The 13,706-nt window shown below is 34.4% G+C and overlaps 2 protein-coding genes across 2 annotated transcripts; one reads left to right on the top strand and one right to left on the bottom strand.

Moving 5' to 3' along the window:
• Positions 1–521: 521 nt before the first annotated feature.
• LOC109112617 (calcium-activated potassium channel subunit beta-3) lies at positions 522–3,757 on the top strand. The gene is made up of 4 exons (XM_042767243.1): positions 522–726; positions 2,064–2,276; positions 2,802–2,970; positions 3,171–3,757. The coding sequence occupies exons 1-4, from the start codon at positions 644–646 to the stop codon at positions 3,546–3,548; spliced, it is 843 nt and encodes a 280-aa protein (XP_042623177.1). The 5' UTR covers positions 522–643; the 3' UTR covers positions 3,549–3,757.
• Positions 3,758–5,322: 1,565 nt separating this feature from the next.
• Positions 5,323–13,203, bottom strand: kcnmb2 (potassium large conductance calcium-activated channel, subfamily M, beta member 2). The gene is made up of 5 exons (XM_042767231.1): positions 12,546–13,203; positions 8,991–9,072; positions 8,673–8,843; positions 7,014–7,209; positions 5,323–5,930 (listed from the first exon to the last, which is right to left on the bottom strand). Exons 2-5 carry the CDS (start codon positions 9,035–9,037, stop codon positions 5,646–5,648), a joined length of 699 nt encoding a protein of 232 aa, XP_042623165.1. The 5' UTR covers positions 9,038–9,072; positions 12,546–13,203; the 3' UTR covers positions 5,323–5,645.
• Positions 13,204–13,706: the final 503 nt, after the last annotated feature.

Here is a 13,706-nt window from a genome sequence, read left to right as displayed (position 1 = left end):
TCGTTCATTAATAATTAACATTATTTTGGATAAAAAAATCATTAATTATTGATACACTGTTGTGCTCATGAAACAAAAAATTCTCAGTTTTTTCATTAAGTGTAGTGAATTGTCTACTCAGTCTAGTTAAATAGCGACATAATGCTATCATGCACAGAAGAACGCATGTTTTGAGGTAAGATTTGGAACTTATATCATTTTAGAATCTGTGATACAGTAAAGATGAGGTTCTGCAGACAGGGCTGGGATTTTGCACTTTTACATAATAGTTGTTGTTTTTTTTTTGAGGGGGTTGTTCATTTACTTCATTGTTTTGTACATGTAAAAACAGAATACGAAAAAAAAAAACTGTCAGGAGTGCTTCGAGTCCCATAGGACGTAATTATGGTCTGGCTGCAGGGGTTCCTATAGAAACCCTCTGTAGCATCCCTGTTCAGGCAAAGGAAAGATATTCCGCTGATCTCATCTGGATGAGAAGAAAACAATCCCTTAAGTGCACTCTGTTGTGCACTACAGGTCTGACGGCTATGCAGCACACTGCTTCTGTGTCTGGATGTATAGTACATTGACCTTGTCAAAGTGGGGTCAGTGTTGTGTTAATTTGGTGCTGTAACCCAGTTAAGGGTTACTTAGTAAGATAGAAATGCTGTTGAATCAGTCCCCTCGAGGGTCTTTCAGTGTTCCTGTTAACATCACCCTGCAGGGTGCGCGGCGACGACACATGCGGTACGTACGGAGATCACATCCACTGCCTTAGTCTTCTGTTTTATTAAAGCTAATTGTCCAGTTGTGACATTAGTATAAGATATGAACGTATTTAGCATTAAGTTATTCCAAATCAAACAACAGCAGTCTAACTGACAGTCTGTCATAGTATAATCCTTAATCTATTTCTTGTCCACCACTGTTTTATATTTAACCTTATATCAAATTAAGTGATGGGATAGTTCATCCAAAAATAAAATTGTCTTCATTTACTCACTCTCATGTTGTTCCAACCTGTATGATCTTGTGTGCTTAACTGTATTAAATGTACACTTGTAGTGTACTTTAAATCTTAGAAGTGCATTTAAAAAAGCTGTACTTAAGCTGTACTTAAATGTACTTAAAGAGAGCACACTTTAATACTTTAAAAATTGTGCTTTGTTATAATGTCAGATAGATTAAATCATTATTTATAAATAAACGTTTGGCATGCTTGAAAGATGTAGTAGTGTACTTGATTATAATTTTAACTGTTACATTTTCTGTTACATTTACCTTTCATTTGAAAGTTTCTGCTACAATATAAATTCAGTCATATGGCACAGTGAGGACATTTACTGCATTTACAGTAAACTCTGCTGCTCTGTGCACAAGACCTTATGACCATGGCATACCTTCATCACACCTTTTTAACAAACTGGATAAATAATTTTCACATATTTTACATTATTACAACACCTCTCTCCCCAGTCTGGGATGAACTGCTCGAATAGTTCCTGTATCAAATGAAGGCCCGCCTTCTGAAATAAGAATCCTGCTATTATTTAGCAGCTCCACCATTTTTTGTTGATATTGACAGCACTCAGTGCCTGGTCAGGAAATAGCATGCCCCTTACCATAGACGCCTGTGAGCTTTATTGTGTCAAAATCAAATCAATTTGAGCGTGATTTAAATTTGCAATGAAAGCATGAGATCAGTCTTTAAAAGAATGACTAGCTTCTCAGTATATTTAAATTGCATTAATTATATTCTTTCCATAATAAGTAATCTTTAAGTACCCCCCCCCCCCCCGCCCCAAGTCAAATATAATCAATAAACATATTAAATATATACAATATAAGTAACTATATGCAATTTTATATAGGTATTTACTGTATATGTTTGAGTTGCTTTTGAAAGTATGAACAGCTTTTATAGTTTAATTTATTTATTCAGAGAATTTCACCATGAATTTCTGATGATACAAAAGGAGAAATTCTGAAGAATTTCATGGGAAAATAACAACATATAGGCTTGTAATGACACAAAGTTATGTAAATAACATCTGGGTGAATTATTCCTTTAACTGTGTTTTTAGGGATGTCTTCTACCAGCAAGCCCCACTGCAGGAAAATGGAGGCAAGTGGAGGAAAGAGAGGGAGATGAAGTGGAATGAGAAAGCCAGAGCTCAAATCCCAGAGTCCAGTTTGGGAGAAGAAAGAGCCGTTCTCTTGGGCTTCTCCATGATGACCTTCTCTATCCTCATGTACCTTTTGGTGGGAATCGTGATGGTGAAACCAAGTCTCTACAGGTTAGTTACTAGGTCTTCAGGTAGACTGCCTATATACCTTAATAAAAAAGTATCCTTTCATGTTGTAATTTTCTTGTTGCTGATCTTGCAATTAAAACATCAGTTGCTAATATCAACACAATGAAATGACCATAAATAAATAAGAAATCATTTGTGTGCTAACACTTGGTGAGCAAGTCCTAAAGAGTGTTTTTTTCTGTAAAGTAATGAAAATTTCATCAGTTTTTTATTTCCATCATATCTTAAATTATGTAATGTGTTTTATAGCATTCTGTGACAGAGAATCAATTCAAAATATTTTTGGAATAAAATGGCCGACTGCAATTTAGTAAAGTCGTATAATACCTTTTCATACTTTTTTCATGTTTTTTTCAAAAATCACAAATGATATTTACCTTGATTTTTCTTTGTTTTCTGCTAAATAATGTCTCATATTTATTCTTAAGCATGATATTAACTAAAACTAAGTTTACATTGTAAACTTTCACACAATAATCATTTATATCATGTTTGTTTTTGTAACAGTGACTGGAAACCTAACAACTGCTCATGGGTGCAGACTGATTTGGTGGATGAAGTGATGGATTGCCGTCGCATTGATAGCTTTAAATGCCTGCGTGTGTTGGTGAACAGCACCCCTGAAAAAACACTTCGACTTTACAACGACGAAGACGCTGTGAAATATAGGCCAAAGGTACAATTTCATCTCCGTGTCCAAGATTTTTTCATTCTTCTGATTTTATGGACTATGATTGTAGTGCCAGGCTCCAAAAATAAATAAATCATCATATAAATGTTCACACAGACAAATATTTCTAAATCTCATTTTGGATTAAAATCAATTGAAATTTCAATTTTAGATTTCATTAATGCTTGGCATAATCTTTCCCTCAGTGTTTCTACACTCCGAGATGCCAACGAAACAAGACAGAACAAGAGGCTGAGGCCAGTAACATCAAAAATGTGTTTATCATGCTAGGGGAGAATATGACGTGCTATCTCAGTGATACATACCCAAATAACGCCATCTTTAGGAGGAAATACACCATTCAAATGGCCTTGTACTACCTGCTGTGGCCCAGCCTCATGTTGTTTGGTGGAATCCTCCTGGTGGGGCTGGTGAAGCTCAACCAGCATCTTGCTTTCCTCTGCGCTGAGATCAGTAGAGAGGAGTTTCTGGGCAAGCAGAGCAAACTGACGGAGGGAAGGATCTACCGGTTCTTAAGATGGAGGTCTGGAGGCCCCTCGGAGCAGCAAGACCCAGTTAGATAGCAAATAGTGTAATATGCCCCAACTGCATTGGGTAGGTTAGTAGTTATAATGACTTACAATGTCTTATGAAGTTAACATTAGTGCCTTATGCCATAACTATGGCCATACATTTTTTTACATTGACATTTTTTAGGCTCAGTGGTAGAGAATTGCGTTAGCAGCGCAAAAGATTGTGGGTTCGATTCCCAGGCAACACACATACTGGTAAAAAAATATAGCTTGAATGCACTGTAAGTCGCTGTGGATAAAAGCGTCTGCTAAATGCATAAATGTAAATGTAAGAGGTTGGGTAAGATTGTTTCTTCATTGGAACAGATTTGGACAAATTTAGCATTACATCATGCTGTGCAGTGAATGGGTGCCGTCAGAACGAGATTCGAAACAGCTGATAAAAATATCACAGTAATCCACACCACTTCAGTCCATCAAGTAACACCTTGTGAAGCAAAAAGCTGTGTGTTTATAAGAAACAAATCCATTACTGAGATGTCTAACTGTCACTTCTGGCCAAAATCCAAGTGTATAATCTATAATAATGCTTTTTTTTCAGTGAAAAAGTCCATTCTCTGTTGTCCTCTCACTTCAAAATCTCCCCACATATTTGTTAAGAAATGTTTTTGCTAGTAAATGGTGCTTGATCTGTGCATATTTCTATCCCGATTCAGATGACATTTTCACTGAAGAATGTGACATGACTCAGTTTGAAGTTAAAAACATAATAATAGATTTGTTTATTACAAACACACAGCTTTTTGCTTCACAAGATGTTACTTGGTGGACTGGGGTGGTGCGGATTCCTTGTTGATTATTGTGATGTTTTTATCAACTGTTTAGACTCTTTTGACGACATTTTGACGGCACCCATTCACTGCAGTGGATCCACTGGTGAGCAAATGATGCACTGCTAAATTTCTACAAATCTGTTTCAGTGAAGAAACAAACTCATCTACATCTTGGACGGTGAGTAAATTTGTAGCAAATTTTTATGAGTGAACTATTACTTAATTGTAATAACTGTAAGAAAAAAAGAGTAGAAAATACAGATAATGGCTAAACAAATTAGTTTACTGACATTTCCTTAAACCCTAAAACACAACGCAATGCAATTGTTAATTCAAAATACAGATAAAACAGCTGTGAAAATTCAATATAGAAAATTCAGCTATTGTTCCTTTTTAAATGCCTATACTTTTCATGATCCAATCACATCCTGTCCTTCATTTTTCCTGTTATATATTTTGTCTCAATCAGAAATACACCACACTGCAACCAAATGAGTTTAAATTATTAATTAAAGTTTAATTTAAAAAGCTTGTATGAAAATTTCATAGTAATTATATATATATAAACTGCTTAAAATATTATATAAATTTACACTTTACAAACATTGAAGTGTTTTTAAAAATTTGAAAAATGTCGATCAATTATATTATAATAACAATCAGTAATTTCTTTTTGATTCATTATTATTCAGAATTTATTTCATTTAAATTCTTGATTATTTAAATTCTTTTTCAATTTTTATTATTTATAAAAAGTAAATAAACAAATAAATATTTTTATGATAATATTCCCAAAGCTTTTAACAGATACATAGAAACAGTGTCAAACGGTTGGATGTTTAAATGTTTATTATATTATATTATATTATATTATATTATATTATATTTTTGCACATTTTTTTTCTATAAGCATCTTATTTAATTCTTATCTTTTTATCTTACCTTTTCCATAATAATTTTTCTTGTTATAATTTTCCTTAATAATTTGTTCTTTAATAATTCCACTGTCCATGAACCGGACCTGACTTACATTTCACTGCTGGTCATATGCTCTCCATATAACCATGTATGTAACAAATAAAAATCTTGAATCTTGAATTATATTATACTGCCCTTCTCCAAACAGCAGTAGCTCCATCAGGAATAGAGCAGCACTTCAGAGATATGAGTTGTGGTTACAATATAGCTTAGTCATGGAAGAATAACATACCAATTTCCAGTCAATCCTTGAACAGCAGGAAGCCGAAAACCATTTGAAGGAGAAACGAAAGCTCCTCCATTCACTTCAGTAAGTCTGTCAATCACTGAACCTCTTTCACTTTGGAGTTTTGCCAATTTGTTCACACAGTATGGAAAGGTATTGAGTGAGCTTGACCATGAGTATGATGAGGGTTCCTCCAGATAACATGCAGGAGGGCCAGAAGAGAGAGTGGAAGACCGTGCTGCTGCCATACAGACGGTTCAGAAGGATACTGCCCTGGTGCTCGCTGGAGTCGTGGTAACATGTCACCTGCTGGTGTATCCTCAGATGCTCTGAAAGATTCTGGATCATAACATGCAGGGCCTTGTGGTCCTTCTGGCATTTTGGCACATAAAAACACTGTGGAAAAAAAATGCATGAGTTATATATTTAATATTATGTATTCATTTTGTATTTAAAGAGAATTATTTATTAGTTATAGAAATTTGCTGCTTTTGGATATACTTTAATATCCACACGACCATTCAAGTTTAAGGTGATACATTTAAGGTGATACAAAAGATTTCGATTTTGAATAAATTCTGTTCTTGTTAACATCTCTATTCATCAGAGAAAACTGGAAAAATGTCTCACAGTCTCCACAAAAATATTAAGCAAAACAACAGCAAATATTAGATCTAGAGCAGTATATTAGAATAATTCCTGAAGGATCATGTGACACTGAAGTAACGGATGCCGAAAATTCAGATTTGAAATCACATTAATTACATTTTATAAAATAATAAAATAAAAAATAGTTGTATAAATAACTGTAACAATATCTTACAATATTAATTGTTATTAAATGAATGAACTCTGAGTGATCATTAGAGACCTCTTTTAGAAACATTAAAAAAAAAAAAATCTTGCTAAGCCCAAGCTTTTGAACAGTATAGTGTATATATAGTGTAGGAGGTTCATTTTAAATTGAAGGTCCATTTAAATTTTAGTTCATACACATGCATCTTTGTCAGAACAAACAGAACACTTTTTGTTTTGTTTTGTTTTGTCTTTTTTTGTTCGTTTTGTTCACTTGATCATGAAAATCATGAAAATTGTATTTCTAAGAGACTGTTTAAAGCTCAGGAGTTTTCAAGAATATGTTTGTGATTTTATCCATTTTGTAATGTCAATCACTCTACAACCCCATCCTCAAAAGGCATGTCAGCCAATCCAACTTAAACTGCAAATCTTAAAATGCAAAATGACTGGCAGGGAGAATTTCTGAATGTCTAGTTTTTGGATCGGCTAAAATTCCTTAGGAATTGGACAGCACAAATTGGAAACTGTCTTCATAGAATTTGATGTGAAATATTTGAGTTTATATGTTGAACTGTTGAAAAAATATTCATTGTTGTCTAGGAGAAACAACTGTGAATCACTTTATATCTTATGGTAGGAGTTATATCACTCTGATCCTCCTCAGTTTGCTAAACGTTTTACCTCAGAACTGACGTCCAGCATGTCCTCGTTGTGAGAGAGCAGCCCAATGCGGCCGGTGGCGTTCAGGCTGACGTAGACCTGCAGACAGGGGAACTTAGAGCTCCGCCAGCAGTCAGAGCCACAGTTGTATGAACAATTGATATCCTTTGTTAGAGTGGAGTTTAGCACAGTGCAGGTGGTCTCGTCGGTCAATACACTGCATTTTCCAACAGAAAGAAAACTTTTAAAAGAAAAATATCTATTTAAAGCTTTACACAAAAATAAGATTTCCATAATGGGTTGAACATTTGTGTGTGTGTGTGTGTGTGTGTGTGTGTGTGTGTGTGTGTGTGTGTGTGTGTGTGTGTGTGTGTGTGTGGTACACTACACCAGATTATATAAATGTGTTGGCTGCAGAATCAGCAGAGGCCAGTCAGCATGTGTCATGTAGTAAATTATGCGATTGTTAGCAGATTGCATGTCAAGGACCTTCATTATCTAGAGTTGACTTAACTAGATATATAGATATCCAATTGCAGTCAAAATTATTCAAACTCACTGTTATAACTATAATAGACCATAATAATTTATAAATGTAAGCTTTTCTGATCCTAAAGGTTTTTATTTTTTCCTAATAGTTTATAAAAGTTATAACAGCACATTTTACATCACTTATTTGTATTGGGTACAGAATTAAGTTTTTGGAAACTTTGTAACTTAATTAGCTTTAGCTGATACACTTACATAAATTTAGCCCATTTATGAGCTTAATTTGAGTAGCATATGGTCATGTCAAAAGAGCTCTCAAAAAAGCTATAGAGAATTTTATTATTATTATTATTATTAGAACATATATGGCTACAAGAAGATTTTCAAGAAAGAGCCTAGAGACACAGCTGGCCTTATTCATAAGATTAGACCTGTGAAGTTCTGAAAGGTTTTTGAGGCAACATTTATTGAAATAAATAGAATAAATGATTCAATTACACTTTATTTTACAGTACGTACATTAACAGTGTACTTACCCAAGAAAGTACTGAGTAGTATATGGTAACTACATGGGTTAAGGTTAGGATTAGGGGTAGGTTCAGGGTTAGTACCTAGTTATTACACAGTTATTGTAATTGCTATAATAAGTACATAATATGTACACACGGAACAGGACTGTATATAAAGTGCTACCAAAGATTCTCTACAAAATGTGACTCTTACTGGTTGAATAGTTTTGTACGTATTAGGGCTGTCAAATGATTAATTCTATTAATCATGTGACATATTACAGGGTATTTTATTATGAATAGTACACACACATAAATTATATATTTAGAAAATACATGTATACAATTATTTATATTCTTATATTTTATAATATATAAATATATTTAATATATAAACTTATTCTCTAAATAAAATGTGTATTTACCTTATACACTATTTACAAAATAACTTTCTATAAAAGTTAACCTTTGCCTTAGTTGAAGTTGTTTTCAAATTACAAAATAACTTTCTATAAAAGTTAACCTTTGCCTTAGTTGAATTGTTTTCATTAAATTTTGATTACAGATGCAGAGTGTCTTACAGGTCAAGGGGGTTGAATAATTTTGATTGGAGCTGTATGCTGATTTAGTTATTGTTTTAGTTCACAGCTAAATATTATTCAAGCAGCTATGATATAACTACCTTTCTGCATAAGCACGCACCATGGTGATACAGATCACAAAGTACATCATGACTGAGCTGAACACCATTCCCAAACCCAATAGAATGGCTCTGTCCTCCCCGGCCTTCAGCGCCGTTTCTGTCCTTTTTTTGTCCTTTAGCTCATTTCCCCGTAATGTCTTATAAATTACCCTGGAAAAGAAGAAATAGTAAAATCGTTTATAATTTAATGTATAGTTACAGGGTGCTGATTGGCCACACATGACATGAAAGATAATCACCCAAATTACATTACAAGTTTTTAGAGACAGGTAAAGCAAGTGCTTAACAATTGTACACCTTTGTTGCTTGACTCGAGCAGTTTTGACCCCCTTCACAAAGAACATCTTGTCTGACACCTGAGTCTGAGTTCTTGAAAGACCTAAAAACAGAGAAATCTTTGGATAAACTCACACACACATTTTACATTCTGTCACATCGAACACTGCACTTATGGTAAAAAAAAATAAAATAAAATAAAAAATAAAACATTGTACATCACAGATCTTGAAATTGTATTGGGCTTATAAATTTTTATAAAACTCTCTGACTCTCTCATAGTTTAACACATTTTGTAGAAGCCATGTAGTATTGATTTTATAATAGACTGGTTTTACTATTTAAAGAATACATTAACTATTCACTGATAGTGCACTTCAGTGATGCATAAATCAGCAAGGACAGATGGTCCATAACTCCATAAGTGCAGTTTCTGAATAATCTGAGCATAGATATCCTTAAGAAAGCTTGAGGAGCAATGCCTTTGCAAAATCAAGTGGTTTGTTTGAGTAAGTCTACTTCTATTAAAACCTAAATTTTTAAATTTTTAAATAAATATTTCTCAAATCACTTTCAACATTGACTTTAGACAAACTGAAACCTTCCCAAAGAGTATCCAGCATGTCATATCTAGCCTTATTAATTCAGGAAATTGGAAATTATTTGCAACAGGATGAATAGCCTATATACATTTGAATCTACATGCAGTTAAAATGGAATGAAATTCAATATATATATATATATTAGTGCTGTCAAAAGATTAATTAATCACATCCAAAATAAAAGTTTTTGTTTACATAATATATGTGTGTGTACTGTGTATATTTATTATTTATATATAAATACACACACATACAGTATATATACTGAAAATATTTACATGTATTTACGTGTATATATTTATATTAATAAAATTTATATTCTCAATCTAGTTATTATAAACATAACATATTTTTCTTAAATATATACACATGTGTGTATATATATATATAAACATACACAGCACACACATATATTTTGGATGCGATTTATCGTGATTAATCGTTTGACAGCACTAATATATATATATATATATATATATATATATATATATATATATATATATATATATATATAAATTTATTTAAATTATTTATGCATTTAGCAGACGCTTTATATAAAGCGACTTACAGTGCATTTAAACTATCAATTTTTACCTATTTCCTGGGAATCGAACCCCCAAGCCTGCTTACAGCTCTACATTTGAGCTACAAGCACATACGTGTATCATGTGCTCCCGGTGAATGAGTGAGTGAGTGAGTGAGTGAGTGAGTGAGTGAGTGCGCTGAGTGAGTGAGTGAGTGATGAGTGCTGAGTGACCAGTTGAGCTACAGTGAGTGAGTGACAGTGAGTGAGTGATGTGTGTGAGTGAGTGAGTGAGTGCGTGACAGATTGAATCACTCCGCTAGTGTTATTTCGTGTGTGCGTGCGTGCGTGCGTGCGTGTGTGTGTGTGTCTCTCTCCATCCGTTTCACAGTTTGTATCACTCCGCTTGTGGTATTTCACAGCAAGTAATATGGCGGAGGGCCAAATTAACTATCATTTTAAAAAATAATACTGTTTTTTGGCACAGAATGTAGTTTTAATATTTTTTTGAGCGAGAATGTACTTTTTTAGATTTCAAATTTGAGGTTAAAGATAACGTCTATTTGAACATTTGCATTGACGTTTTTGGAGATGTGAGCTCCAGGACATCAGCAGCCGCTCAATGCTCATGACATGAAACCACCTAGAGCAGCCTTATCTCGGCTAGTGTGCTCGTGATTTTAGTTACATTATTCCTCTATTAGATGGCGACAAGAGAAAAAGTGTTTACGTGACTGTAGTAAAGGCTTTTATGTTGAAAGAGACTAAAACAGGGTTGTAAACATTGTTCTTTTTACTTTCAACAACAGCTTTTAAGACGCAGCCAACAGATGCACATCACAGATGAAAGGATAGTACGACAAATATCGCTATTCTCAGAGGACATTCAAACTAATGTTTTATTGTGAATATGAGATTGAGCTGAAGAATGAATGCTGTATAATGTAGGTAATCACAATCTTTCAGTCCATCTCTCTCTCTTAATACTCTCCTCTACATAATGCACTGTTTTTAATACAGTAATACAATAAGCTTTTAATGAAGCAACTCAATGTTCCTTTGTTACTAGTTCTAACGTGACGTTTTCGAATTAGTAACAGAGGATTGGGCTCAGCTGTTAAACTGTCACTGAATCCCTGGTAGAACGAAGTAGTTCTGCACAAAAGAGGGTTTTTAAAAACACTCCGTTTTTGTTTCTTATGTATTTACACACTGGTGCTGTCAAACTGTTGTATAAACACAGTATCACACTCGTAGCTGTGAGTTATGGCTGTATATCGGAACACTAGGATTACTTATGGCCAGAATACAGCCGTGTCAATATACAGCCATATCTCATGGCTACGAGTGTGATATTGCTAATTGCTCATATATATTCAACATTCTGTGAGATGTGGCAAATCCCACCCAATTTAAAGAAATCCAACATGAATTTTGCCCAACCTTGGTCATTATTATTAGCATTATCACAACATACAGCGCTCAAACGTGATTAGCATTTTGGTGGTCCATGCATATTCAAATAAAGTCTATGCATATTCAACAAAGCTTGAGCACACTTATTTGCAACTATGAAGAGCAGGTCATTAGGGGGTCAGCAATGGAGCTGACTGTTGATAGAGCCCCACTTTCAAGATTGCCTTGTCATTACTCAGAGCATCAGGGCATAAAGAGAATTACATTACTATTACAAGTACATGCTCACAGATCCATGCTGTATCGGCAATGTCAACTGTTTCTTAAGCGGAACTTGCTTTTGCTAAATGCAGAACCATGCCAAACATAAAGCATTCTAGAGTAAATACGTTATTGATTCACTGACCCTGGTTTGGAAAACAGCCTAATTCTTTATCCCTGAAACAAGGAGAAGGAGTCTACTTGGACAAAAAGAAAAAAAATGCTAAAGCTATTTCCTTCTGTTCAAAGTCATATGATTTTTAAGTAATGAGATGATTGAAAGCACTCAGCAATGAGGGACGTACTAATATTTTTACAAGCTGAGAATGAATAGTGCTTTTCTATAACACCTAATCGATAAAGGTTTTTGGTTGATTGAAACCGTCTAAAATGCTGTATCCATTTGATAAATGGATTTAAAAATCAATGGACTCAAAGTCCTGTACTCTTTGGAATTCACAAATAAAATCTGCTTTTCATTCACATCAACGGACAGCAGCTTATTGGCTTTCTGTTATATTTTTCTATATCTCACTGGACATGGCATTGTAGAGCAGTTGTTTTCAACTCCAGGACAGCTTGAATCAATGAAAGTAAATGAGTGAAAATGTATTAGTGAAACATTTTCCCTTCACGAAATGTGCTATCCTCTGAGTACTTAACAGAAGGTAGAGTAGCATTTAAACCCAACATGCATGCTCTGTCTTACTAATCAATATATTTAATCCAAAGCTTTCTGTTTATACCCCTTGCAAGGCCAAGGACCCTACATACCTGTATTGATAGATTTAAGCAAAAGTAGAGCAATGAAATTTCAAGAAAGCATGTTGAGTCAATAACCGTCAGCCTTCTCTTGCTCCTCTTGAGACCTGTAAGGGTTTTTAAAATACCCGATAATGCTGCTGGCAGATTTGTGGCTGTGTGGGCTGTGTGCCAGGGTGTGAAACTGTGTAGGGCAGCAATTTCCTGCCAAATGATGTGCGGAATGAGCCCTTCCTAGCCAGCACAACACCCTGACCTTGCCCCTTTCAAGCATGGAGGTGAAGAACTGAACAGAAATAACCATGTGCCACTTTTTGTCAAACCTCTGTCACTCAGCTTGCATGCATGATTTATGGTGTCTACTAAAGCGAGCATCACTACTACGATTACTCATCATACTTGGGATTAGTGATTTGATCCTCTAAACCTAAGGGCAGCAACATAAAGCATTTTTATACTGTAAAACCGGACGATTAGGGGCACGCAAATGGAATGGTTCCAGTCGAATTTCTATTTGGACATGGTCAAAGTTCATTTCAAGGCAATTCAGTTCCTGAATGGGGAAATACAAAAATCAAAATGTGCTAAAAAAGGGAATCATGGAATGTTGGTAACCAAACAGCTGCTTTTAGTCACTGACGTACATAGTATGAGAAAAAAACCAAGGAAGTCAATGGCAACATATCTTCTTTTGTGTTCAACAGAAGAAAGAAATTCATAGACGTGTGGAACAACATCTCACCACCCCAAAAAAATATTTTAGTCCACACTTCAACTATAATGACAGGAACAATATTGTTAAGCCTCTTTTCCACCATTGGGCTGAATGGTTCTAAGAAAGATATGGAACTGTTACATTTATATTTTCTACTCCCATAAATGTTGCATCTGAAAGGGAAACTTATAAATGTATATACAATAAGTTCATATGCCTTTGCGAGGTTAATAAAATTAACTTTGCTCTGCAAAAGCTGGAATACATTACACTACTTTTGGCCAGAATTTTGCCCCACTTTACAGACTAATTTCACAAACACTTGCATAGTGTATGATGGGCACAAACTCAGATTTTTTTAGCTCTAGAGTCTAGACTATGATATCATCCAGTTGGAGAATCTCAAACACGTTTGAAATATTGAGCCAATTTTAGATCTAGATTTTGTTCGCCTCATT

This window comes from Cyprinus carpio, chromosome A2 (genome assembly GCF_018340385.1).
Source record: "Cyprinus carpio isolate SPL01 chromosome A2, ASM1834038v1, whole genome shotgun sequence".
NCBI lineage: Eukaryota > Metazoa > Chordata > Actinopteri > Cypriniformes > Cyprinidae > Cyprinus > Cyprinus carpio.
This window is presented reverse-complemented; position numbering and strand designations above follow the sequence as displayed.